This window comes from Cannabis sativa, chromosome 9 (genome assembly GCF_029168945.1).
Source record: "Cannabis sativa cultivar Pink pepper isolate KNU-18-1 chromosome 9, ASM2916894v1, whole genome shotgun sequence".
Lineage (NCBI taxonomy): Eukaryota > Viridiplantae > Streptophyta > Magnoliopsida > Rosales > Cannabaceae > Cannabis > Cannabis sativa.
In genome coordinates this window covers 53,265,921-53,292,871 of record NC_083609.1, presented here as the reverse complement: position 1 = coordinate 53,292,871, position 26,951 = coordinate 53,265,921, and the positions used below count along the sequence as shown (strand labels likewise).

At 33.0% G+C, this 26,951-nt stretch overlaps 4 protein-coding genes across 6 annotated transcripts; all 4 read left to right on the top strand.

Moving 5' to 3' along the window:
• Nucleotides 1–995: 995 nt before the first annotated feature.
• On the top strand, nt 996–4,851 carry LOC115723690 (ankyrin repeat-containing protein At5g02620). 3 transcript variants are annotated; one of them, XM_061104161.1, is made up of 4 exons: nt 996–2,357; nt 2,449–2,484; nt 2,769–3,259; nt 4,077–4,851. In XM_061104161.1, the coding sequence occupies exons 1-4, from the start codon at nt 1,778–1,780 to the stop codon at nt 4,785–4,787; spliced, it is 1,818 nt and encodes a 605-aa protein (XP_060960144.1). In that variant the 5' UTR covers nt 996–1,777; the 3' UTR covers nt 4,788–4,851. The 3 variants fall into 3 exon arrangements, with proteins under 3 accessions (XP_060960144.1, XP_060960142.1, XP_060960143.1); XM_061104159.1 differs by having other exon boundaries at nt 2,703–3,259; XM_061104160.1 differs by having other exon boundaries at nt 997–2,357; nt 2,709–3,259.
• Nucleotides 4,852–5,783: 932 nt separating this feature from the next.
• Nucleotides 5,784–6,146, top strand: LOC133031473 (uncharacterized). The gene has a single exon (XM_061104979.1). The coding sequence runs from the start codon at nt 5,784–5,786 to the stop codon at nt 6,144–6,146; it is 363 nt and encodes a 120-aa protein (XP_060960962.1).
• Nucleotides 6,147–12,502: 6,356 nt separating this feature from the next.
• LOC115723689 (ankyrin repeat-containing protein At5g02620) lies at nt 12,503–14,699 on the top strand. Its single transcript, XM_030653171.2, has 4 exons — nt 12,503–12,697; nt 13,104–13,154; nt 13,257–13,795; nt 13,912–14,699. Exons 1-4 carry the CDS (start codon nt 12,655–12,657, stop codon nt 14,542–14,544), a joined length of 1,266 nt encoding a protein of 421 aa, XP_030509031.2. The 5' UTR covers nt 12,503–12,654; the 3' UTR covers nt 14,545–14,699.
• Nucleotides 14,700–16,524: 1,825 nt separating this feature from the next.
• On the top strand, nt 16,525–26,775 carry LOC115723688 (uncharacterized). The gene is made up of 5 exons (XM_061104158.1): nt 16,525–17,704; nt 17,799–17,849; nt 17,949–18,487; nt 19,067–19,382; nt 26,374–26,775. The coding sequence occupies exons 1-4, from the start codon at nt 17,068–17,070 to the stop codon at nt 19,370–19,372; spliced, it is 1,533 nt and encodes a 510-aa protein (XP_060960141.1). The 5' UTR covers nt 16,525–17,067; the 3' UTR covers nt 19,373–19,382; nt 26,374–26,775.
• The last annotated feature ends 176 nt before the right edge of the window (nt 26,776–26,951 follow it).

Genomic DNA, 26,951 nt, shown 5'->3' with positions numbered 1-26,951 from the left:
AGCCACATAATCTGTATAACAATGAGATATAGAGTCAATTGCTGTTAAAATGTTATTTGATTTCGAGTTGTGTACCTGGTCATTTCGGGTTCTCCAAATAGTGTCCACGATGACTGAAGCATAAAGGAATAACTTATCAGAGTCCACCCCAGAAGCTTTTAGGTTCCAAAGGAACTTGACCCAGTCCCAAGCCTGGCCCCCAAAGTTAAGAATTGGGTACACCCCCCAGGGAGAAGACCTCCAGAGATGGTAAGCAAAATTGCAATATAGAAACAGGTCTTCCATTGATTCCTCAGCCTCCCCACACAAAGGGCAGGTTACGTCTTCAATATGGATTCTCTTGGCCAAGATACCACGTATCGGCAAAGCATTCGAAATGATACCCCACCAAAGGATTTTATATCTTTCCAAGATTTTGGAGTTCCATAGTCTATTCCAGAGAGAAGGAGCCACCACACAGTTGGGGGCTCTTCCCAGAGCTTGAATCAAATAAGCAGACTTCGTGGTGAACTTCCCGTTTCCTTCTTTGGTCCAGATCCACCTGTCTCTCCCTTGACCGGAAGGCTTTCCACCTTTTAAGATATCCCTGATTGTTTCTGATTCAAACAGGGCCTCGAGCTTAGGGATATCCAATTCCCATCGCTCAAAAGAAGTTCCGCTACCTTAGTCACCCTCACAGGGCAAGGAGTGATGGGTTTCGGGTAGAACACTTTCCCATGAACAATCCACGGGTCCTTCCAAACATTAGTATCTTCCCCATTGGATATCACCTTACAAGCCCCTTTCCTGATAATATCTAACGATTTAACCACATTTTTCCAAAAAAATAGTTGAGTTATTTTTTATTTTATTAGCCAGTAATATTAAAATAATATGGATATGTATAAAGTCATTTTTAATAATAAATTAAATGTCACTAAAAGTCAAAAACAGATGTGGATATGTACTACTTATCAAAAAAAAAAAAAAAGATGTGGATATGTACTATTTGTATTTGTGACTGTGAAGGTAGTGAAAAAGCTATTAACATGTGGAAAAAAAATTAGACATAAAAGATGCGATCCACAAGGGTGCTTTCTTGGCGTGAAGTACTTTTTAAGTATATTGAGAAGACCATTGAGTTGAGTATGCTTTGTCTTGGTTTTACTATTATACATTAAAGTGAGAAATGAAAATGACAGTGCAGGGTTATTATTTCTTATTTGAATATTCTATTCCTTCGTAATAAACAAATTAAATATTGCTCCTAACTTAAGGTGTCCAAAATATAATCAATTTGTGTGTAATTTGATATTAAAATGCACCAACAACAATATTAAAAATAGAGTTAAGATATTAAAATAGAACAAAGCTATCCATTCCTTTTATAAACACTCTCGCAATTTGTTTGAATGGGAAAAAGAATAAAGTGAGTTGTTGGGTAAGATATATAAAATTTTATCTCTACCAATACAATCCACATAGCAAATTATTATTGGTTTTAATATTTTTTTACATAATAAAAAAATTGATGTGTGTGGCTGCTTAGGAATTTTGATAAAAGTAATACAGTTGATTGGGCAAGTAGCCATATATTCGTATTTTAGATCGTGAAAAAACCAATAACTAATGAAGCAAATTGTCACTTTCAAACAAAATAAATTAATTAATAACTCAAATGCTTATAGCACTGGATTAGTTTTCATGTTTAGAGCAAATTCTTGTGTTGAGTAAGCAAGTACTTAATTGCATCATGTCTACTTTTCACTACAATTAATCCAAGAAATTGGCTTTTGACATGAGTTCTCTGTTTTGCCATCGTGGGTTACAAGAACATGTAGTAGCCGGCGGTGTCAATCCCGAATTAGATCCTCACCGGATAACAAAGGCCGGAAACAACGCCTTTCACGATGCAGTAAAATGCGGAACTAATCCACTTGCTGTACGTGTGCAGATCTTGCTAAGGCTGCATTCTGTTCTCTCCTACAAACCAAACAACAATGGCGACACGCCTTTACATGTCGCGGCGAGGTTAGGGAATGAAAGTTTCGCCATGGTTCTGATAGATCATGCTAGGGAACCATGCCATATTAATGACTATACAAGTCTGCTGAAGAAAGCCAATCATGTTGGAAACACAGCACTTCATGAGGCTGTGCTTAATGGTCACTTCAAAATAGTAGAGCGGTTAATAGATGAAGATCCAACTTTGACAAATTTAGTAAACAATGCCGGCGAATCTCCTCTGTTTTTGGCTGTGGATCGAGGATTTTATGATATTGCTTCCATAATTTTGGACACTTTTCCTATTTGCTCTTTGTTAGGAAGAAAGGGTATGAATTTCATGCATGCTGCTGTCATTCGTTTGTATGACCCAGGTATGTGTATAAGTATATGTAAATATATTGTTTCATTATATATTTGTATAGATTTAATCATTTGTTGTGTCTGTCTTGTAATTAATGATAGGAAACCTGGTGCCCACCATGATCAGGGAAAATTGCTGTAAGTACAATGGTTTCCTTTGTTACTAATGCTTCATTATTCTTATAGGGAAACACCCCCAATTTCAATTGATTAGGAATGTTTCCCTATACTAAACAATCAAACTTAATGATTCAATTTCAATTACAAATTGACTTTTTAAACACACCCTAAATATTAAATACTAAACAGTTTCCTTAATGCTTATTCAATAATCCTAATTACCCAAATTTGCAAAGATGCAGTCTCTTTTTCCTTAGGAGTTGTTACAAAGGCATTAAACAAATGTGGATCTCAAATTTTAGATAAAGGAGAAGATGAGTTTGGATGGAAGCCTCTTCATTATGCAGCAAGCATGGGACATTCAAGAGTTGTTAAACTATTTTTGGAAGCCAAAAAATCTCTTGCTTATGACAAAGACAAACAAGGTATGACTGCCCTTCATATCGCTGCAAGGAATGGACATTTGGGAGTCATTAGAAAATTGATGAATGAATGTCCAGATATTGGTGAGGTGTTGGACAATGGAAACAGGAGTGCCCTGCATATTGCTGTTGAGCACAAAAAGGTTCATGTGGCACATACTCTATTAAATACTAAAGCTTTCATTGATATTATTAATGAGCAAGACTGTAAGGGAAATACAGCTCTACATGTAGCTGCTGTTTGTGGTTATTATGAAATTTTTGTAAGTTTGGCAAGTAATTCGCGTACGGACAAGAGAATCATGAATGAGATGGGGATGACTGCTTTAGATATTATCGGCAGATCAAATCTACTTGGTATTGTTGAAAAGGTACCTATGTCCTACTCTCCTAAATAAATCAATGCTGATTAGAGTAGCTATCTTAATTATGAGTTACTCATATTTGAAGGAGTAGTCGAAGAATATTAGTCACACAATTTTGTTTGAGCCTCATTAGACTTTCAGTTACTATAATTACTAGGCTAATTTCTCATTAGGGTAGTAATGACATAGCATACTAATCACACTCTATTTTAAAATATAAGGTGTGTTTGAATATGAGGTCAGAAGTGTACGTATAAATTCTTAATTTTTTATTTGACAAAATAATTAGTAATTACACAAAAAGATAATAACAGTGTAATTATATCTCAATTATTTTCAGTTACACTGTTAGAATGTGTTGAGGATACTCAAGATGAGTTCAAACTGTTAGTTAGTGGTAGTTATAAGTCTGTTAGTTTGTTGTTTTCTGTTGACTTAGTTAGTTAAGACAGTTTGTGTCTTTACTTGTCTTGGTGTTGTTATTAGCTTGGACTATAAATATAGCTCTTTCTACATTACTTCATTCATTTCAATCAATAAAGAATTTACTTCAGAAATCTCTCTCTCTCTGTCTCTTTCTCGTAATCTCAACTGAATGTAATTACGTAATTAAACAAATAAGCAAAATATTTTGTAATTGATATCTCTATTACTTCCAAAACTGTGCAATTCCATTTTGTTTTGGCTTTCCAAATGCGCCCTTAAATATTTTGTATTGATTATGGTGGTCATCTCTTTTGAAACATTTGTATGATTAACTCTTTGGATGAAAATTTCCTTTTATCTTTCAAACACATTAATACATATAGTTTTGTCTTTGCAGGCTATTATCAAATTCAAAATAAATACAGAAAGCAATCTCCTAAGTCTACATGAAGCTGCAATAGTGAATCAATCTACAAAAAGTGATGAAAAAGTTCAAGAAATTCAATCATCATCAACAATGACTAATGAATCTGTACCAAAGGAAGAGATTATTGATAAGGAAGTAAAGCAAATGGCAGACATAAATTTAGTGGTGTCGACACTGATCACAGACATAACATTTCAAGCAGCCATCAGCATGGCCGGGGCCGCGACATACAGCAGTTCAAGCAGCCTCGAAGCTTTCACATTGTTCACGGCATTCAATTCCTTGGCCTTCAGTTTCTCGGCGGCCTCTATGATAATCCACATTGCAGTTGCTCTTTATTTCAAGTTACTTGGTAAGCCACACAGATATCCTTTTACCTTGACAATGATTTTAACTATTGCCTCCATTACCTTATCTGTGTTGGCCTTTTTCACGGGTTCAAAAGCATTGTTGTACGAGAAGAAGTCGAAGATTGTGTCTAGTTCTAACATTTGGGATATTGATTTTCCTGAGAAAATTACATTCTTTGCTTTCCTGGCCATTCTCATATGGGTCTTGCTCCCACTTGTGTTGACTACTTTATACCATTTAATCATTTTGAGTTCTGATGATGGGTTGCCCCTCCTTTTGTTCGAATTCAAGTATGGAGTCTTACATTACTTACAAATGTTCTTAAAGTGATCATCAGAGACTTCACTCTATTGTATTAATAGTAATATCAACCAATCATAATTGTAATGTTAAGGTAGTGTCCTTGTATTTGTGTACTTCTTGTTAGTGTAGTCTTGCATGTATATATAATATGTTTTTATGGTTTTCCCACCCATATAGCCAACAATGTTGGGGAGTAAAGCACGTGTGCCTTTGAAAAATAATAGAGCAACTACTTGGGACGACCTAGATATATGCGAAGTCATCCCTGAGTAGTATAAATAATTGGAGAAATAGGAGTGTTTGGTACCAAGTTTAGACTTGGTTAGAATGAGAATGTAATAACTAAGGATTTTCAAGTAAATTTCATTTTTAACTTAAAATAGTAATAATATTAATCATCTCCAACAGTTTCATATTCTCTCTAAGTCTATTTTTTTTAATTTTACTTTCTCTAGCTCAAACTCACATAATAAATACTCAAATTTAGTTGAAAGGAATGAAAACATAACTAGAATAGGAATAATATTCCAATACTTTAAAATAAAATCAAACACAGAAATGAAATTAAAGTTATTTCCTTTTTTCCTTTCCATTCCATTTCATACCTCTAACCAAACGCTACTTAATAGTTAACTTGACTTAAGAGAATTAGATAAAGCTTTCAGATCTGAGATGAGACTATTTCATTTGTTGGGATAATGAAGATGAACTGAGTTTTAGTTATTTATTAAGGTAGACTGATGAGTATATATATAAATATGAACACAATTGACCATACACACTATATCATGTGAGGAAAGCCACGTGACTGGCCTATATTTCTATATAATTATTGAGTTTTGGCTCCATAATTGGTTGGTTTAAAATGTATCTAACTAATAAATTCATGGTATTAAGAAACAACACTCAATGGCAAGACTTATAGTCGAGTTCTTACTAAAGTCTTTTTTAACACCACAACACTTGAGTTTAATAACTCCTCCATTACATTTGGGATCGTTCCATGGACAGCATTGGGTAGACATGGACAATTTGGATCCTCTAAAGAAAACATTTGGCCAAGAAAACAACGCCTTTCATGTTGCAATACTAGGTGAAGCTAATCCCAAAGATTTACCAGTGCAGAAATTGCTACTATCCCATTCCTTGCTTGCCTTTCAGCCAAACAAGAAAGGGGACACCCCGCTACATTTGGCGGCCAAGTTGGGGAATGAGAGTTTCGCAGTGGTTCTGATAGATCATGCAAAGACATTAGGCCATGATAGTGACTACAGAAATCTGCTGAGGAAGGTGAATTATGAGAAGGAAAACACAGCACTTCATGAAGCTGTGATCAACGGTCAGTTTGAGATTGCAAAGCGGTTTGTAGGATTTTTACCGTTTTAACCCTACACCAACAAAGCCACAATATCAGTTATCAAGGTCAAAAATGACCTTTCCTAGTCTAAGTAAACCCTTAGACTAAACGGCACCGTATTAACCCCACGACATCAATCTTGATGTCGTATGAATCCTTTGATTCAAAGACTCAGTAGAAGAGTCTAGAATCCCAAACACTCAGACACAAATCACTCACACACTCACAAACTCGAAACCCTAGCAGAGCAAGTTCTCTCTGAGAACTTGCTCGATTCCAGACCCTAGAAACCCAGAAAGCCCAGAAAAACTCAAATCTAAACACACACACACATAGCTTTTAGGTTAGATGAAAAGAAAATGAAAGATAAGGAGAGAAAACACCAGAAATTTGTTTCAGAGTTCACCCAAATCTGGGCTACGTCTCTGTCAAGCTCTTCTCAGAGATAGAAGCTTGATATCCACTATCACAAGGTTTGTTTACAAACTTTTGGGAGCTTCCTGTCACAGAAATCGATCAGGTAAGCTCGATTTCTTTCTTTACACTTTGTTTTGTTGTTTTTTCTCTGTGTTTTATTCTCGATCTAACTCTCTTCTTTTCTTTCTCTGTGCATGTACTGCTTCTTCGAGCTTCTCACCATGAGATCTGGATTCTCATGGTTGGATCTTGGAGCTGAAGACTCAAACTAGGGTTTTCTCCTTCTCTCTCTCTCTATTTCTGTTTTTCTCTGTATTCAATGTTGTAGATCTAGGTTTTTCTGCTTTGATCTGTATATTTATATTGTTGTTGTGTCGGTTGATCAAAGCCTTAGGAGTTAGTTACAACATCAGTTGTAACTAACTAACTACTAAGTCTTGATCCACTAGAGGCGAAGCCACCCTAGGATCGAGTCTTACTTGCTTTTTAAACTGTTTGTATTTTGCTGATGTGGATATTTGTAAAGAGGACTGGTTATAAGTGGATTTTATTCAACAATTTCCACCTGAAATCCTCTTATAACCAGTTCTGATGTTTGTATGTTTATCTCTGAGAGTCCTAGCTTGATAGGTCCTACACTTAGTCTCCTTTGTCGATTCTTAACAAGTTCATGCAATGTATGAACTTGTTAAGAGTCACAATTTTAGTTCCCATGTCTGCTGGGTTATCCTCAGTAGGCACCTTCTCTATATCTATCTCTCCTTGTGTCACTTTGTCCCTGATGAAGTGATACTTAATTTCTATGTGTTTTGTTCTGTCATGGAACATAGGGTTCTTACATAGAAATATGCGGCTACGGTTTGCGAGTACACAGTGGGTACTCCTTTAAGTAGATTAAGTTCTTTCATTAGCCCTTTTAGCCATATAGCTTCCTTTATAGCTTCAGTTGTGGCCACATACTCAGCTTCTGTAGTTGATAGTGCCACAACAGGTTGAAGTTGAACTTTCCAACTTACACAGTTACCTCCAATTAGAAAGAAATAGGCAGATGTAGATCTCCTATTGTCCCTGTCCCCTGCATAGTCTGAGTCACTATAACCTTCAATTATAGTGTTAGCTTTCTGTCTATTGTAGGTTAATCCAACCTTAGTTGTCCCAAGTAGATACCTGAACACCCATTTCATGGCTAACCAGTGAACTTTTCCTGGATTAGCCATGTATTTGCTAAGTACACTCATAGCAAATCCCAGATCAGGTCTAGTACTTACCATTAAGTACATCACAGACCCTACAGCATTAGAATAGGGTACATCCTTCATAGTTTCAATTTCCTTCTCTGTCTTAGGGCATTGTTCCTTAGAAAGTGTATACTGGCTAGTAATAGGTTGCTTAACAACCTTAGCATCTCTCATTGAGAACTTATCTATGATTTTCTCAATGTAATCTTCCTGTCTAAGCACCAGTTTTCCTTTATCTCTGTCTCTTAGTATAGATATCCCAAGGATCTTGGTAGCATTTCCAAGGTCCTTCATTTCAAATTCTGTCTTGAGTAGAGCTTTAACCATATCAACCCTAGTCCTTTCTTGACTTATAATAAGCATGTCATCTACATAAAGTAGTAAGTAGATGACATCTTTTATAGAGTCTCCTTTGTAGTACAGGCATGTGTCATGGTAGCTTCTGTTGAACCCATGCTTTAACATAAAAGCATCAAACTTTCTGTTCCACTGTCTAGGAGCTTGTTTGAGTCCATACAAGGACTTAACCAACCTGCAGACCATATTTTCCTTCCCTTTAATCTCAAAACCTTTAGGTACCGTTCCATATAGATCTCTTCTTCTAAGTCTCCATGTAGAAAAGCTGTAGTGACATCCATTTGATCAATTTCCATGTCAAACTGATTAGCTATAGATAGCATTATCCTTATAGTCTTGTACTTGGCTACTGGTGAGAATATCTCATTGTAGTCAACTCCTTCTTTCTGTGTAAAACCTTTGGCTACTAACCTAGCCTTGAATCTTATAGGTTCACCTTCAAGTATCCCTTCTTTATGCTTGTAAACCCATTTGCAGGCTATTATTCTTTTCCCTTTAGGCCTTAGAACCATTATCCAGGTCTTGTTTTTCTTCAGAGAAACCATTTCTGAATCCATAGCTTTAAACCATTTCTTAGCATTAGGTCCTGTCATAGCTTCTTCATAGGTTTGAGGTTCTGTACTTAGAGATTTCATAGCAGTCATGAAGGCATAGGCTATGTCTTCATTCCAGATGTTGAAACTGTACTTAGGATTAGGTTTAGGTGTCCTTTTCTCTCTGTCTCTAGTTAATTGGTAGTCATCCAGAGCTTCAGTGGGCTGAACAACTTCAGTTTCATCTCCCTGTTGCTCTTCTCCTTCGCTCCTTCTCTGTTGGAGCTTTCGTATGTTCCACCCGATCTGATCGTGTTCACTTCCACTCGGTTCCACCTGATTTATATCAGGTTCTTCTTGGTCATCTAGCCACCATAGAGTAGGGTCAACCGTATTGTACCCGCATGGTTAGTGTCTACCGTACTGCAGGGTTAGTTTTAAGCAAACAAGGAAATTCATTTTCTTTGAAAATAACATCTCTGCTAATTATAGTTTTGAATCCACCTTTGTCTCTTAGCCAAATTCTGTAGCCCTTAACTCCTTCAGGATAGCCTAGAAAAACCCCTTTAATAGCTCTAGGTTCCAGCTTACCAATACTCTGGTGCACAAATGCACTACAACCAAAAACTCTCAGGTTTGAAAGATCTGGTGGTTTACCAGACCACCTTTCCTCAGGTGTTTTGAATTCAATAACACTTGAGGGACATCTGTTTATTAAATAAGCAGATGTCATAACTGCTTCTCCCCAGAAACCATGGGACAAACCAGATTGTATCAACATACATCTGGCTTTGTTCAGAATGGTTCTGTTCATTCTTTCTGCAACACCATTTTGTTGTGGTGTTAGCCTAATCGTTCGTGTCTTTGAATACCTGTTTCTCTGCAAAACATGTCAAATTCATTGTTGCAAAATTCCAGACCATTGTCTGTCCTTAGGTTTTTAACCTTTCTGTTAGTAAGATTTTCAACAAGTGTCTTCCAATGTTTAAACCTTTGAAAAGCATCATTTTTATTTTTCAATAAGAAAATCCACACTTTTCTAGAAAAATCATCAACTATAGATAGAAAATAGGTATTACCTCCATGAGTTGGAGTCTTTTCAGGACCCCATAAATCTGAATGTATATAATCTAATATACCTTTAGATTTATGTGTCCCTGTTTTGAACTTCAGTCTATGATGTTTTCCAAGTATGCAATGCTCACAAAATTCCACTTTGCTGATTTTGTCCTTGCCCAGTAGTTGTTGTTCATTCACAATCTGTAAACCTTTTTCTGCTAAGTGTCCAAGTCTGTTGTGCCATAGTATAGCTTTAGCATCTTCAGGACTTTGTAAAATGTTGTTCTGTCCAACAGTGTTGTTGCTTCTAGCTATAGGTTCACCAATCATGTAGTATAGGCCTTCCTTTTTAATTCCTTTGATGATAGTCATAGATCCTTTGCATATTCTCATTTGTCCATCTTTGATCTTGCTTTCTATTTTTAAATCATCAAGCACACTTAGTGAAATTAGGTTTCTAGATAAATCAGGTACAAATCTTACCCCAGTTAATGATCTAGTGACCCCATCATGCATCTTAAATGCCACTGTTCCTGCCCCTTTAATTTCACAGCTTTGGTCATTCCCTAGAATCACTTTTCCCTTAGTTGAATCCCTGAAATCAGTCAAAATAGATCTGTTATTAGTCATATGAAATGTACAACCTGAGTCAAGTATCCAATCATCTTTAAAAGATGATCCTGCAACATAAACTTCCCCATTTTCATAACAGTCACTAAAATTTGCATTTTGTGATCTGTTTTATTATTAGGGTTTCTGGATTCTGAATTGTAAGCAGTTCTTTGTCCATTAAACTTGTTCTTTCTGTTTTTGTTCAAGAAATAGCAATCTTTCTTGAAATGTCCAGTGTTTCCCACGGTTGTAACATCCTTTCCGTATCTTGTGGTCCTTTAGAATTTGATCCGCCTTTGTTTTGTCCTCTGTTTGGACCCCTGCTATGGCTTTGACTCCTCCCTTTTCCATGCCAAGGCTTCTTCTGAGTAGATCTGCCTCTACTCAGATTTAGTTCACCATTAGAGCCACCATTCTTTTCTGATTTCATCTCTAAGTCCTTAGATTTTAAGGCAGAGATGACCTCATCAAGAGTGATTGAGGTCCTTCCATACTTAATTGCTGTTTTAACTTCTCTGTAAGTTTCTGGCAATGAATTAAGTATGATGATGGCTTGGTTTTCATCACTAAGAGCCTCATTCTCCCCTGAGTTTGCAAGCTCAATGTGCATCCTCAAGAACTCATCAAGATTTTGATCTAAGGACTTGGATTGGTTCATTTTGAACCCAAAAATCCTTTCCTTGAGATAAATCTTGTTTGTCAAAGATTTCTGTTGAAATTGCTCCTCTAGCTTTTTCCAAATCTTTGATGGAGTCTCTTCCTTGTCTACTAATCTTATTATAGCATCTGATAGATTGAAGATTAGAATTCCAGTAGCAGTTTCTAGGTATTCTTCTTGTTGTATTTTAGAGGTTCCTTCTGGCCATTCAATAGGTTCATCTAGCACCCTTAGTAATTTTTGTTGAGCTAGTAGAGACCTAATTTTCCTCCTCCAAATTCTGTAATCCCCTGTACCATCAAATTTATCAATGTCAACCTTTATGTTACTCATTTTAATGAAATTGAAAAGAAACAGATAAGAGTTTTAGAATTTTCTCAGTTTGTATTTCTGATATTTGAATTTGAATCTTGATATTCTTGCTGTTTGAGTGTTGTTCTTTTTGTCAATCTTTCTTTCAAGATTTTCTTGCCAATTCCTTCCTGATATTGTTTTCTTGATTCTTTGTTGATCTTCCTTAGCCAAACCAGGCTCTGATACCACTGTAGGATTTTTACCGTTTTAACCCTACACCAACAAAGCCACAATATCAGTTATCAAGGTCAAAAATGACCTTTCCTAGTCTAAGTAAACCCTTAGACTAAACGGCACCGTATTAACCCCACGACATCAATCTTGATGTCGTATGAATCCTTTGATTCAAAGACTCAGTAGAAGAGTCTAGAATCCCAAACACTCAGACACAAATCACTCACACACTCACAAACTCGAAACCCTAGCAGAGCAAGTTCTCTCTGAGAACTTGCTCGATTCCAGACCCTAGAAACCCAGAAAGCCCAGAAAAACTCAAATCTAAACACACACACACATAGCTTTTAGGTTAGATGAAAAGAAAATGAAAGATAAGGAGAGAAAACACCAGAAATTTGTTTCAGAGTTCACCCAAATCTGGGCTACGTCTCTGTCAAGCTCTTCTCAGAGATAGAAGCTTGATATCCACTATCACAAGGTTTGTTTACAAACTTTTGGGAGCTTCCTGTCACAGAAATCGATCAGGTAAGCTCGATTTCTTTCTTTACACTTTGTTTTGTTGTTTTTTCTCTGTGTTTTATTCTCGATCTAACTCTCTTCTTTTCTTTCTCTGTGCATGTACTGCTTCTTCGAGCTTCTCACCATGAGATCTGGATTCTCATGGTTGGATCTTGGAGCTGAAGACTCAAACTAGGGTTTTCTCCTTCTCTCTCTCTCTATTTCTGTTTTTCTCTGTATTCAATGTTGTAGATCTAGGTTTTTCTGCTTTGATCTGTATATTTATATTGTTGTTGTGTCGGTTGATCAAAGCCTTAGGAGTTAGTTACAACATCAGTTGTAACTAACTAACTACTAAGTCTTGATCCACTAGAGGCGAAGCCACCCTAGGATCGAGTCTTACTTGCTTTTTAAACTGTTTGTATTTTGCTGATGTGGATATTTGTAAAGAGGACTGGTTATAAGTGGATTTTATTCAACACGGTTGATTCGAGAAGATCCGACATTAACATCTTTGGTGAATAAGGCAGCGGAATCTCCTCTGTTTCTTGCTGTAGAGGGACGTTTTTATGAGATTGCTTCTATCATTTTGGACACTACTTTTCCTCATTACTCTCTGTTAGGAGGAAATGGCATGACTGTGATGCATGCTGCTGTCATTCGTTCTTGCCCTTCATGTATGTATATATCTAATTTCATCATCTCTAATCCATCTAAACATCTTTTGGCACTCTTATACTGTGGAATACTAATCTGTTTCTGCTTGATATTTGTTGTTTTCATTAGTTGCATTGATAGTGTGTAAGAATTTAGTATCATATATAGGCTAATATTCTCATCATCAATGATTTTGAGATAAAACCCCATACATCATACCGTGCACGTTCACTTTATCCAACTTTCTCAACCACATTCTGACAATATATAAGCTTGTGCTGTTGAGAGAAATAGTAAGTTTGAGTGAATTCCTTGCCTTTAAGACAGCCCATTTTGATTAAATTCCCTAACTTACTTTTCTTTCCTCTACCGTTTGTCTTTCATTCTAATATGGTTTTACAATATATGTATGTTATGTTCTAATAGTTGATGCAAGGCTGCTTTCAAGAAATGTTACCAGGGCCAAGGATTTTGATGGTATGTATAGTAGAATATATTTTTACTCAATGTATTGTGTTATGTATTCCGTTGATCTGATTTGTCAAACATTAACTCAGTCCCTACTTTCTTAATTATTAGAATTTGTTAAGAAGGTGTTAGAGAGATGTGGATCCCAGATTTTGGAAAAAGCAGAAGATGAGTTAGGATGGACTCCTCTTCACTATGCTGCAAACTTGGGACATTCAACCATGGTTAAACTATTCTTGAAAGCTAAAAGATCAGTTGCTTATATCAAAGATAAACAAGGCATGACAGCTCTTCACATCGCGGCAAGGAAAGGACATATTGAAGTGATGAAGGAATTGATGGAAGAATGTTCAGATATTGGTGAGATTTTGGACAATAAAGATCGAACTGCCCTTCATATTGCTGCTGAACACAATTGCCATTCTGTGGTACATACTTTAGTGAAAGAGAGAGCTTTCACTTATCTTATAAATGAGCAAGACAATGAAGGAAATACAGCTTTACATGTTGCTGCTATTCATTCTCGTTATGGAATTATGAATCGTTTGACAAGTAATACTTTGACAAACAAGAGAATGACCAATAAGATGGGGATGACTGCGTTTGAGATTCTTCTCAAATCATCAAATTTTGCTGGTTTTATTGGAAAGGTATGTCCTCCAATTCTTGTCGAAGAGTCCTACATTAATTTTGAAATAGAATCTCATGCATCTTTTCATACACACACCCTATTCAACACTCGTTTGCTAACTTTTTCATTTGGCAGTTTATTGTTAGATTAGAATTGCGGCTGGCCAAGAATAAAGACCCTCTTCTAAGTTTACAAGACACTGGATATGGGATGGTGAAAAACCATGGAAAAAACGAAGAAACAAGTGGAGAAACCCAAATAGAAATGACACAATCCTGTGTACCAATTAAAGAAGATAATGGTCAAGATGTACAACACATGCAAAACATGAATTTGGTGGTGTCCACACTCATTGCAGGTATAACATTTCAAGCAGCCATAACCATGCCTGGTGCTGCACAATACAAAACTAAAAAAGGCCTTAAAGCTTTCAAAGACTTCATGGAAATGGATTCTTTGGCTTTTGGTTTCTCGGCGGGCTCTTTGTTAATCCACTTCATATTTGCAATGTTTTCCATGATCTCGAAAAGGAAATTCAGGTATCCTACTATGGTGACAATATTGTTCATCTTTCTTTCCATTTTTAATTTTGTGTTTGCCTTTATCATAGGTACAAACGCATTGTTGTACGAGAAGAAAGAGCTGAATAGTCTGCTTATAACTAAAAAAGGTGCTTTGTTTTTTAGTGTTCCTGGTAATTATGCACTCGCAGCATTCTATCTCACTATAGGTTATGTCTTCTTCATCATTCGTTACCTCAAGAAATAATTTTTTTGTTTTTTTATTAGTGTAGTATTCAGTGGGGGTAGAAGAGAAGGTCTTGTTGTTTGATTTTTATTCTAGTTTTCATAAATTGGAATTAAAAACAAATGTTGTTGTATTCAAGAAACCTGCAGTTATTTATTTAATTTGTAACAACTTATTTTTTTAGCCTATAATAGAAATTTTATCATGATGTATCTTATTTGATGAAAAATAGGAAAGTAATAATAAAAAAAAAATCTATAAATATAATAAAAGGTAAATGAGAAAAAAGTTTTTCACTTTTACAATTTAAATGAGTTTTTTTTTCACTTTTATGAAATTTTATATAACAACTAACGAATCAATCTAAATTTCAATCAAAATTCACATAGTAACTCACATAGAACTACATAAAAACACCGGAGCAACCCAAATAGTAAATTTGAAAAAAAAAATTAAAAATAATATATGAGGTAATTCATTAAAACAAATGACTGGAGAAGAGAAAATTAATCATATACAATTTAAAGAGGCAAGTTGTAATGTAAACGGTATAAAGAAAATGAAGGAAGACCTCGATATATGCAAAGTCGTCCTAGTATATCATTAAGATTAGAGAAAAAGATTATATATAGTTTTAATTAATACGTTGAAATAACCACTTGAGGCTAGTTCAAGTAGTCATAAGAAAGTGAATGTGTGTTGGAATTTCTTCGAGTCTTAAGTTATGCAATATAATATATAAATATTTAAATGAAAAAAATTATGTTGAATTTAAACAATTTCTTTATTACTAGTCAATACAAAGAAGAGGAAGCAAACCTCTTTAATATATCTTTCAAAATGATATGTAATGTGTTTACATTCGATTTAGATAATAAATCATTGAATTGTGAGAGGAACAAGGGTTTGGTGAGGAGGTCAACAAGGTTGAGCTTGGTGGAGACATGGAGTAGTTTGAGTATCCCAGCTTGGAGATTCTTGCGGATTATGTGGCAATCGATTTCAACGTACTTGGTACGTTTGTGGAATTAATACTGGATTTTCTGATATGTGGATTGCTGCAGTATTATCACAGTAGAGATTGATAGAGAGCCGATGAATTATGGGGAAGTCTTGTCGGAGAGTTGTGATCCAAGTGACTTCGCATGTGGCATTGGCCATGGCGCAATATTCGACTTCTGCAGAGAAACGAGACAGAGTGGCTTGTTTTTTTGATTTTTAGGATATGAGACAATCACCTAAGAAGATGCAGTAGCCCATGATTGATCTTCGGGTGTTAGGGCATGTGCCCCAATCCACATCTAAGAACACCTTGAGGGAAACACTGTGGTCTGGGAGATCAAATGTTGTATAAGCAGTGAGTTGTGAAGGTGTGTTGGAGTAAAAGAATAGTCATTGGCCTGGTGTTCCTTTGATGTATTGAAGGATACGGTGTGCAACTTGAAGATGTGGAAGTCGAGGTGTAGTCATGAATTGACTAAGCTTGTTTACTGCAAAAGTTAAATCAGTTCGAGTGATTGTTAGGTAAATGAACTTACCTAACAATAAGTAGTGGGGTCTCAAAGGAGATCGCTCGAATCATTGCTGAGTTTGTTGTTAGGCTCCATGGGGTGGAGGCAAGTTTGGCACTCAAGAAACCAGTGTCTTGCAAGAGTTGTAAAACAAAGAGTCGTTGTGATACTGAGATCCCTTTGGGAGATCTTGCAATTTCTAGAGGAAGAATTTGAGGGGGTTAAGGTCTTTGAGTTTGAAGATTGAATTAAGGTGTTTGTAAACACAATGTTTCTGCTTTAATTCTCTATTAGGCCTTCCCCTATAGATTCATAGCTCTTATATATGTGTACGCCAACTTAGTATATTCATGAGTACGTCTTATATTATAAATGTGTAGAAACATAATATTATAAGATGTATAGTAATTAGTTCTGAAATAGAACCCATGCATTAAACCTAACACTTCCAAATCTAATTAATAAGATTCTTTTCTTTCGATCAAAAAAAATGTATTATAAAAACACTGTAAATTCTAATATATACGACAAAGAGTTCATAAAAAATGAATTCGGTCAAGAAAAAGTAAAATAAACAAAGGTGGACGACCTCGATATATGCAAAAGAAAATCAGACTTTAGAATTAAAAAAAATAATAAAAAGAAGATCAGTTCATTAATTGTTACATTTAATACTTAAAAAAATTAGATAGTGCTTGATTTAGGAGAAAGCTGTGTGAAATGTAGTTTTTTTCCTTTTTTCTTTTACTAATAAAATAAAGATAATTGGTTCAGAAAAAAAAAATACTAATATACATAAATTAATAATGGTCATGTAAGAGTAAGACCACGTGGTTATATATGCTATCTTTAATAAATTATTGGGTTGTGGCTCCTTTTCTTATATATTATTCAAATTTATCTAGTTCAATCTAAAATGTGAGTGCAAGACATAGAAAGACAAATTATTAAGACACTAAAAGATTGAATTTAGACAACAATCAACTCAGGTTGTTCATTGTTGTTTCTGATTCTGGTCTGTTAACAAACAATAATGGCCACAATAGTAGACATGATAAAGTCTTTTCTAACTCATAATTCACACTTTGGTTGGGTATTTGATAAAGAAGAACATTTGACCACATTAGACATCGGCAATTTGGATCCTCTTGCCAAAACTTTTGGCCAAGAAAACAACATCTTTCATCTTGCCATAAAATGCGCAGCTAATCCACGAGCAACATCTGTAAACACATTGCTACTCTCGCATTCCTTGCTTGCCTTTCAACCAAACAATAAAGGCGACACGCCTCTACATTTGGCAGCCAAGTTGGGGAATGAGAGTTTCGCAGTGGTTCTGATAGATCATGCCAAGGTATTAGCCGCCGCAGAAGGCCACAGTGACTATAGATATCTGCTGAGGAAGGTGAATTATGTGAAGCAAAACACAGCACTTCATGAAGCTGTGATCAACGGTCGGTTTGAGATTGCAAAGCGGTTGATTCAAGAAGATCCAACATTGACATCTTTGGTGAACAAGGCAGGGGAATCTCCTCTGTTTCTTGCCGTAGAGAGACGATTTTATGATATTGCTTCCATCATTTTGGACACTACTTTTGCCGATTTCTCTGTGTTAGGAGGAAATGGGATGACTGTGATGCATGCTGCTGTCATTCGTTCCTGCCCATCATGTACGTATCTAATTTCTTGAGTGTCTCATTTGATTAAACTATTCTTTGTCTGTGTGTTTCTAATATTGACACATTTATATTCATGTTATAATAGTTGATGCAAGGCTGCTTTGGAGAAATGTTACCAGGGCCAATGATTTTGACAGTGAGTAGTACTAGATTATATTTGTATTCCTATGATCTGATTTTACCCCAATTAACTTTTCATCAGCATTAACTCTGTCCCTACTTTCTTAATTATTAGAATTTGTTAAGAAGGTGTTAGAGAGATGTGGATCCCAGATTTTAGAAAAAGCAGAAGAAGAGTTAGGATGGACTCCTCTTCACTATGCTGCAAACATGGGACATTCAACCATGGTTAAACTATTCTTGGAAGCTAAAAGATCAGTTGCTTATATCAAAGATAAACAAGGCATGACAGCTCTTCACATCGCGGCAAGGAAAGGACATGTTGAAGTGATGAAGGAATTGATGGAAGAATGTTCAGATATTGGTGAGATTTTGGACAATAAAGATCGAACTGCACTTCATATTGCTGCTGAACACAATTGTCATTCTGTGGTACGTACTTTAGTGAATGAGAGAGGTTTCAGTTATCTTATAAATGAGCAAGACAATGAAGGAAATACAGCTCTACCTGTTGCTGCTATTCATAGTCATTATGAAATTATGAAACGTTTGGTGAGTAATAAAATGGGCAACAAGGGAATGAGCAATAAGATGGGAATGACTGCGTTTGAGATTCTTCTCAAATCGACAACACCTGCGGGATCTATTGCAACGGTATGTCCTCTACTTAAATGGACTCGTCTAGCTATTGCATAAATTACAAAATATGAAAAGAAAAATAATAATAACGAGGATAAATATTATTTTGGAGTTTGCATTTTGTAAAAAATTTTGATTGAACATTCTGTTTTGTTAAATGATAAATTGGACCTTATTTTGCCTCCGAATTATGACTCATGCATTATTGTGTCCGAGATCTTTTCAACCCATTATACATAATCTTTGAATTATTCTGTAAAGTTTTATCATATCAAATAAAATGATGATATGGCTATTTAGCCAGTTTAGATATAATATATAGGTTATATTTTGAGGACAAAAATATTAAATAATGGTTGAATAAATAACATAATATTATTTTGATAAGTTTTAGAGTTGTTTAAAAAATAAGATACAAGAGAGATTAAATGAAATATTATATTTTTAAATGACGCTACAAATTTTTTTAGTCAAAAAGTGATATTAGAGATTGGAGGTGCTCTTAGCCTTTTTTTTTTTTTTTTGTTTGTGAATGGTGCTCTTACGCTATTTAATTAAGCGTTAATTTGGACAACTTTTCTGTTCTTTTAGCAGTTTATGGTTGGATTAAAATTGTGGCTGGTGAAGAGTAAAGACCCTCTTCTAAGTTTGCAAGACACTGGATTTGGGATGCTGAAAAGCAGAACTAATGAGGAAGAAACAACTCGAGAAAGTACCCAAATACAAATTAGTGGACCAAATATTAAACAAGATAATAATAATAATAATGGTCGAGATGTACAACACATGCAAAACATGAACTTAGTGGTGTCCACACTTATAGCAGGTATCACATTTCAAGCAGCCATAACAAATAACAATGCCTTTCGCTGCACCATACAAAACTACAAAAGGCCTTGAAGCTTTCAATGTTAGACATTTATATGTATAAACTGAAATATATATGTTTATGTATAAAATGCGGAATTAAATCAAACATATATACACTATGAATAAGGATCGAAATACCTCCAGCCATTGATTCTTGAGCTTTAGTCCCACATAAGCTTTGATCTGCAAAGAAAACTGGTTGATGTGGGTAATCGGGCTTCCTCGCTCTCTCAACTCTCTTTAGATGGATTTTGTTGTTATGAACAGAATGAGTGAGGAGCTCGGAGACCGAGACCCTATATTTATAGGTGAGATACTCCATCAGTATCTGTGCCACATTAATTGTCAGAATATTTTGACAATTAATTCAGGAAATCAAATCAGGTAATGAATATAGAAATCTGACCATATATAGAATATTACGTAATTGATTCTGTCCAGATTCAATGAATATAAAATATTCATTTATCAGAATAAATAATATTATTTTATTTCCTTAATTAGAAATATTCTAATATTCTCCCACTTGGTCAGCATTTAAACTAAAACATTCAAACCCAAACGTTCCTCATTATATAATAAACATACGAATCATAGTGACATGTCCTCATTATAAGTCGAGTATTATCTTCCATGTATTACGATATATTTATTATATAACAATGTACTTTATGTGGCAATGTACTTAAGTGAATAAACCCTAACCCTTATGTTTATTCAGGTCCTCTTACGATAATTTTCTCAGATGAAATTAAGGTGCACATAAATATGAGAAAATATCGAAATTAGAGTTTCATAAAATAATTTTTGGTTGTACAAATAAAAAATAAAAAAAAAAACTGCATATGGGTTAACTGAATCCCATATTTACTTTATGATCCTTGAATTTGTGTTGCGGCATGCCTTTAGTCAAGGATCTATGCGATCACCCAATTCAGTTTGCGTGATTAATGACCACTTATCACGCCTTTTTATGGCTAAATACTTAATGTCGATATGCTAGCTTCGACCAGTACTCTTAGAGTTATTAGCCATAAATATTGTAGCTGAATTTATCGCAAAATTTTCTTAATGGCCTAATGAAACTGTAATTCTGAACTCTAGGCCTACTATGAAACTCTATAATACATCATACGAGATGTATCCTCAAAACAATAAATGAATCTGACTTCTATAGTGGAAATAACAATCAAGATTCTCTACAATATAACTTACTGGGAATCTTAAGAACGTAATAAAATATTGATTTACGTGAATCAATACAACCAGTGAAGTATGTTAGAATCTAATTGGTTAACTATATTTCCAGATGGTCAATTCATCTTAAAATATGTATGAATATAATTTTTAGTATCTTAAAGATACCTCATCACTTTGTATGAAAAATAAAGTGGTCTTAACTTTAGTTATTCTGATACTACTTAACGATCCTGAAACAAATGTAATGCAAAGTCTTATTCAGACTCTTAGGCATACATTAGGCTTCTAAAACAGAAGCAAATGAATGTTCTTAATTTATTCTCACTCCAGATCATTTTTCAGATGCTGGTTCGAGTTGAATTTATCACACTTAAAGATAAAAGTTATATCTGATGAATAATACATAATTTTATTTAATCAGAGATGCTGTGGCTACTCTCTAATTAATTAAAATTATATATATTATTTATATTCCTTATCTCAAAATAATAATTTGAGATATGAATTATTTTAACTTATATAGAAAACTTTTATCATCATTTGCAAGTAACATATTGTCTACGTATAAAACAAATATTACTCCCACTAACCTTCTGGTATATAATTATTTCAATAATTCTCTTTTCAAACCTAAAGGAAAAGATGATATAATACCAATTTGTGAGATGTTTGTTTTAATCTATAGGTAGACACTTTAAGCTTGCATATGTTCACCACTTATTAGAGGAAAATCTTTATGGCAGTCTGTATACCTTCTCCTCTAGTTCACTGTTTGGAATTGATTAATGAATTAAAACAAGCAACAAATGCCAAGGTCTATAATAGAATCATTTATAAAAACAAGTGAGAATGTAAATCTCTTTTGTTATTGATTCTTAGTTCAAAATGAACTTCTTAGCAATGAATATTCTTTTATATCTTTATGTTTCTCAATGTTGCCTAATGAATATTATTAGTGAAAAAACCTATGCTTAATTAATGTTCTCCACCCCATTAGGCAACTTACTAAAGATAAACTTTATTGCTATTTAAGATATTCATTTCTTCATTCATGGCATGTTGTACTACAACTTCAATTCTTTATCATTCTATAATTTAATTTGTGTCTCAAATTAATATTGTAGTTGAACTCTTATTGTACAAAATGTGATCACTAGAATACATTGATCTTACTGTTCTAATAAGTCATCTTAAAGATGGACCAACAAACTCTTAAAAGAGCAAATGGTTCAATAGCATGTTATTTTATAAATTGTAAGCAATTACTAAATAACATAACTTATTAAAATTTTACCAATGACTTGTATATTATTAATGATTAGTTATGAATTCTCAATAACCAGTAATCTTAAGGGTTGTTGTGAATCATAATTAATCTAACACTTGAGGTGGAAGTTTGAGAAAATATGAATGATCTTTCTCGGAAACCAGGTTCCTAGATTGATCACTCCCACTGATCAAGTCAATTCTTAATTCCACAATTCTAGTGTTGTGAGATGGATAATAAAATATGTAACCCTTAAACCTTATAGCTTTTCAAATGAAATATGCTCATTTATGGTTTAGGGCCCAGATCTTTTCTTTGACAATTGTACTCTAACTATATATGGGTATTTATAAAATGTGTACATGTCATCAAGTCGGTTTTCAACCTTATCACAACTCAAAATTTGTTTGAGAAACAACTTTGGTTAGAACACGATTCGATATGTACACCCCATTGTTGAGTATCAATAGACAAAGATTTAGGAAAGATTGGAGTTTGCTATGTAGGCTCCACCCCATGTCCAAAAAATGCTTAGTTTCTTAAATCTGTTACACACTATAATTTGGGTGTACCAAGCATATGTATCGGGCAATGAATCCATGCTTTTAAAGAAACTTTACAAATAGACTGGGAGTTTATCCATACTCACGAATTTTAATGTAGTATTCTCCATTTTATATTTGATCTCACTATCTTAATATGCAAAATGCACCATTTCTCTACTTAAGATTTAAATGTCTTTGAAACATATAAATCTATACTTTTGTAGAAAAATTATTTATGTGAGTAATCGTTAAAAGGAGATGCAAAATTTGAGTCCATGTCTTCAAAATTAATTGACTTGTATGATTTCTAATATGATAGAATTCTAGTATGCACCGATTTTGACTTGTTGGAATACATATTCTTAATGAAATTTACACAAGTTCTAAATAAAGTTAGTAAAATCAAGTGTAATGAAGATCCCCACCATTTACTAACATTTATTCTATTTATGGAGATATGTTCCATAATTTTTGGTGCTATAATGTAGAAGAATTCTTATTAATAACACATTTCTTATTGTCAGATTGAACTTGCATATCTTTATGGGTGACATCATTTGTAGTAAAGACCTCTAAATGTGTCTAAATCAAGTTTCAATAGAATCTTGGAACATAAAGGTCTTTGCCAATTTTAAAACAAAGTCACTACTATATTGCTTGTTCCTTAAACTTCTAAATGTGAGAACTTATCTTGTCTGTGGATAAGATTTGCTCACAGTTACTGACTTTCTTAGGTTTATTTGTAAACCTTGCAAGAAATTATGAATGTGGAATAACAATCTAAAATAATCCACTATGTGTTAATAATCACATTAACTATATTAGAATGAATTCATACACAATAAATTAAAATTTATTGGTGATAATAAAGTGTGATTTATTTTTCTTAATTATACAGTAAAAACTGTACATTTTAGATTAAGTTATCAGAATAAATTTTTGGAAATTTCTACTGGTATGGAAGAAATTTATGAATAGTGATGTAATAAAATTACATATATTGTTTTGAGGTTTAAATGAATCATGTTTTTACCAATGAATAAACATGCTTACATATGAAATCTTATTAAACAAAAATTGCCTGTGGGCTAAATTTTTAATTTAATAAGATTAGATTTAGATGTAGATTATGATAGATTTACACAATTTATGAAAAACTTAAAGTTTAATATTTCTATCTCAATGAAAGGTATGAAACACTTAATTATTTATAAATGTTTCAAAATTTTATACTTTATGATAAAATTATTAAATTAAATCTACATAATTTCCTGTGGGATAAATTAAGAGAATTTAATTTAACATATTAATTATGTAAATATAATAAAATCCCTGTAGGGTAAGATTATTATGTTCACATAATTCATGTCCATTATGTGATCTTGATCCACTTAATGTATATAATTTTATATAATTAAGGATGCTGTGGCTACTCCCTAATTATTTAAAATTATGTGGTTCACTAGACACCAAAGTATAAACTGAAGATTAAAATTTTACTAAATCCAAAATTGCCTGTGGGCTAAATTTTAAATTTAATAAAATTAGATGAACTTTATGATAGATTTAATTAAACAATTAGTTTTGGAAAATGAAGATTTATTATCTATCTTTAATTAAATTTGTGATAACACTATTAAATTAAATTCCCATAACTCCCTGTGGGGTAAATTAGGAGAATTTAATTTAACATATTATCCTAATTAATTATACAAATATAATAAAATCCCTGTGGGGTAAAATTATTATACCTATATAATTAATTACAAGTTATGCCCTTTAAGGTGAATTTTAATTAATATATAATTTTATACAAATAAAGATGCTGTGGCTACTCCCTAATTATATAAAATTATATTTTCACTTTGACATTAGGTATTGGGCTCTACCTAAAAGTAATTTTGTTATTAACATAATAGACAATCACTGAGATTAGTGCTCCTAGTGTGGTCGTCCGAAGATCATTAAAAACCGTTCTAGATATGAGCATTTGTCCCAAGTTCATGTTTTCTTATGTCAAACCACAAAATTACTTACATTTTATTCATATTTTATTCATTTTAGGAAGTTTTATGAATATTTTATGAATAATTTTATGAAACTTAATGTGCTATATAAAATATTCAACCTATCTTAATGTTTCAATATTTCTAAATATATCTAGCACTATAAAAGGAATTTATGTATAGCATTTAAATCATACAAATCAAAATTAATTGTATTAAAAATAAGTTTGCCAAATAAATACAAATTAATACAATTATTGTATGATAATAAATTAAATGCTTAATTCCATAATATATAATTAATTATGCATTTATGACCATATAATATCTTAAATATTTGTACTAATAATAAATTGTATAAATAAGGTAAATATACAAATTAGTACAATTAATTATATGATATGAATTAAATGCAAAATTAAAGAATATACTTAATGGCAGATTTTTCAACTTTTATTAATTTAAACAATAAATTACATAATATTTGGTAATAAATAATTAAATGCACAATTATTACATGCCTAAATAAATCATGTAATTAATTACCAAGTTAAAACAAATTTCCATTTTCAATTTATACTAAATAACATATTAATTCTAAATATATGTATTAAATTAAAAATGGAAATGGAATGAATGTAATTTATTGACTAAATTAACACAAAATAGGAAAATAATTAATATTCCAAATAAATAAAAATTTATAAAAATTTGGAATTTTCCCATTTTTTTTTTTTTTTTGGAAAAAACTGGCCCGACCCAAACCCGAACAGGAAAACGAATTCCGACGATAAAAATTTATGGAATCACTCCCATTTGAATCTCCATGCATAAATAAAGAGATTCATGTCGGTTTTAGGCAATTAAACATGTAAAAATTGGACTTTAATTTCAATAAAAAATGGGTCGGGTCTCTTCAAAAAATTTTCCAGACTTTGATGGTTTTCAAAACCTTTTCATGCATAGATTAAATATATAACATCATATGAAAATGATAAGGCTATTAATATTGAAAAACGCATCAAAGATTCAAAGAAAATAAATAAACTTTTGAACCCACCATTCCAAAAACACGCAAACACGTGAATATATATATACATATATAATTATATGCAGTAATTTAATTGTTTAAATACAGAAATAGAAATAATGAAGTATTCAAATGAATGACAAACAATAAAATTACAAATTCATAATAATTATATATAAACATATATACATAAATACATATATATACCATATATATACGAACTCTCAAAATGATGATTTTGTATATATATATAACCATATAATAAATATATATATATATGAAAGGTATATATGTATATGAATATATATAAATATGAAAGAATATATATAAAAATAAATTGAGTATGAATATATATATATAATCGGGATTATATAATATGAAAGTATATATATATAAAATATATATTATATTATAAATGAAGAATCCCGTAAATGTATGTATATATATAAAACTCAAAATAAATCAAGGCAGAGATATATAATCTGCTCTGATACCAACTGTTAGACATTTATATGTATAAACTGAAATATATATGTTTATGTATAAAATGCGGAATTAAATCAAACATATATACACTATGAATAAGGATCGAAATACCTCCAGCCATTGATTCTTGAGCTTTAGTCCCACATAAGCTTTGATCTGCAAAGAAAACTGGTTGATGTGGGTAATCGGGCTTCCTCGCTCTCTCAACTCTCTTTAGATAGATTTTGCTGTTATGAACAGAATGAGTGAGGAGCTCGGGGACCGAGACCCTATATTTATAGGTGAGATACTCCATCAGTATCTGTGCCACATTAATTGTCAGAATATTTTGACAATTAATTCAGGAAATCAAATCAGGTAATGAATATAGAAATCTGACCATATATAGAATATTACGTAATTGATTCTGTCCAGATTCAATGAATATAAAATATTCATTTATCAGAATAAATAATATTATTTTATTTCCTTAATTAGAAATATTCTAATATTCAAAGCCTTCATGGCAGTGGATTCTTTGGCTTTCGGGTTTTCCGCGGGCTCTTTGTTAATCCACTTCATGTTTGCAATGCTCTCTATGATTTTTGAAAGGACATTTAGGTACCCTACTATGGTCACCATATCATTCATCTCTTTTTCCATTTCTTATTTTGTGTTTGCCTTTACCACGGGTACAGAGGCATTGTTGCACGAGAAAAAAGAGCTGAGTAGTCTTCTTTTTGAGACTAAAAATGGTGCTTTGTCTTTCACTGTTCCTGAAAATTATGCCTTCGCAGCATTCTATCTCACTATATTTTATGTCATCTTCATCGTTCGTGGCCGCAAGAAATAATTTGTTTTTAATAATTTGTATCTTATTAATTTATCAATATAAATATCTCACACTCAAGTGAAGAATAATCCACAAGATTGACTCAATAATATAGTGGATTTTATCATTGCAAACTTGACTTTGACTTTTTGGAGTTTGTTTGTTAGTGTAATACAGTTAGTTTGGATTAGTTAAAACATGTTGTATTTGTCCTAATCTATAACAGAATTCTGTTATTCTATTTTCCTTGTATGCCAGCTGAAT

What these genes read in the sequence shown, in the direction of transcription:
- LOC115723690 (XM_061104159.1), top strand. Translation starts at nt 1,778, where the DNA reads ATGAGTTCTCTGTTTTGCCATCGTGGGTTACAAGAACATGTAGTAGCC. An exon ending in CATTCGTTTGTATGACCCAG is followed by an intron (nt 2,358 to 2,448) that starts GTATGTGTATAA and finishes AATTAATGATAG; the next exon opens with GAAACCTGGTGCCCACCATG. An exon ending in CATGATCAGGGAAAATTGCT is followed by an intron (nt 2,485 to 2,702) that starts GTAAGTACAATG and finishes AAATTTGCAAAG; the next exon opens with ATGCAGTCTCTTTTTCCTTA.
- LOC115723688 (XM_061104158.1), top strand. Translation starts at nt 17,068, where the DNA reads ATGGCCACAATAGTAGACATGATAAAGTCTTTTCTAACTCATAATTCA. An exon ending in CATTCGTTCCTGCCCATCAT is followed by an intron (nt 17,705 to 17,798) that starts GTACGTATCTAA and finishes ATGTTATAATAG; the next exon opens with TTGATGCAAGGCTGCTTTGG. An exon ending in CAGGGCCAATGATTTTGACA is followed by an intron (nt 17,850 to 17,948) that starts GTGAGTAGTACT and finishes CTTAATTATTAG; the next exon opens with AATTTGTTAAGAAGGTGTTA.
- LOC115723689 (XM_030653171.2), top strand. Translation starts at nt 12,655, where the DNA reads ATGACTGTGATGCATGCTGCTGTCATTCGTTCTTGCCCTTCAT. An exon ending in CATTCGTTCTTGCCCTTCAT is followed by an intron (nt 12,698 to 13,103) that starts GTATGTATATAT and finishes ATGTTCTAATAG; the next exon opens with TTGATGCAAGGCTGCTTTCA. An exon ending in TTGCTGGTTTTATTGGAAAG is followed by an intron (nt 13,796 to 13,911) that starts GTATGTCCTCCA and finishes TTCATTTGGCAG; the next exon opens with TTTATTGTTAGATTAGAATT.
- LOC133031473 (XM_061104979.1), top strand. Translation starts at nt 5,784, where the DNA reads ATGGACAATTTGGATCCTCTAAAGAAAACATTTGGCCAAGAAAACAAC.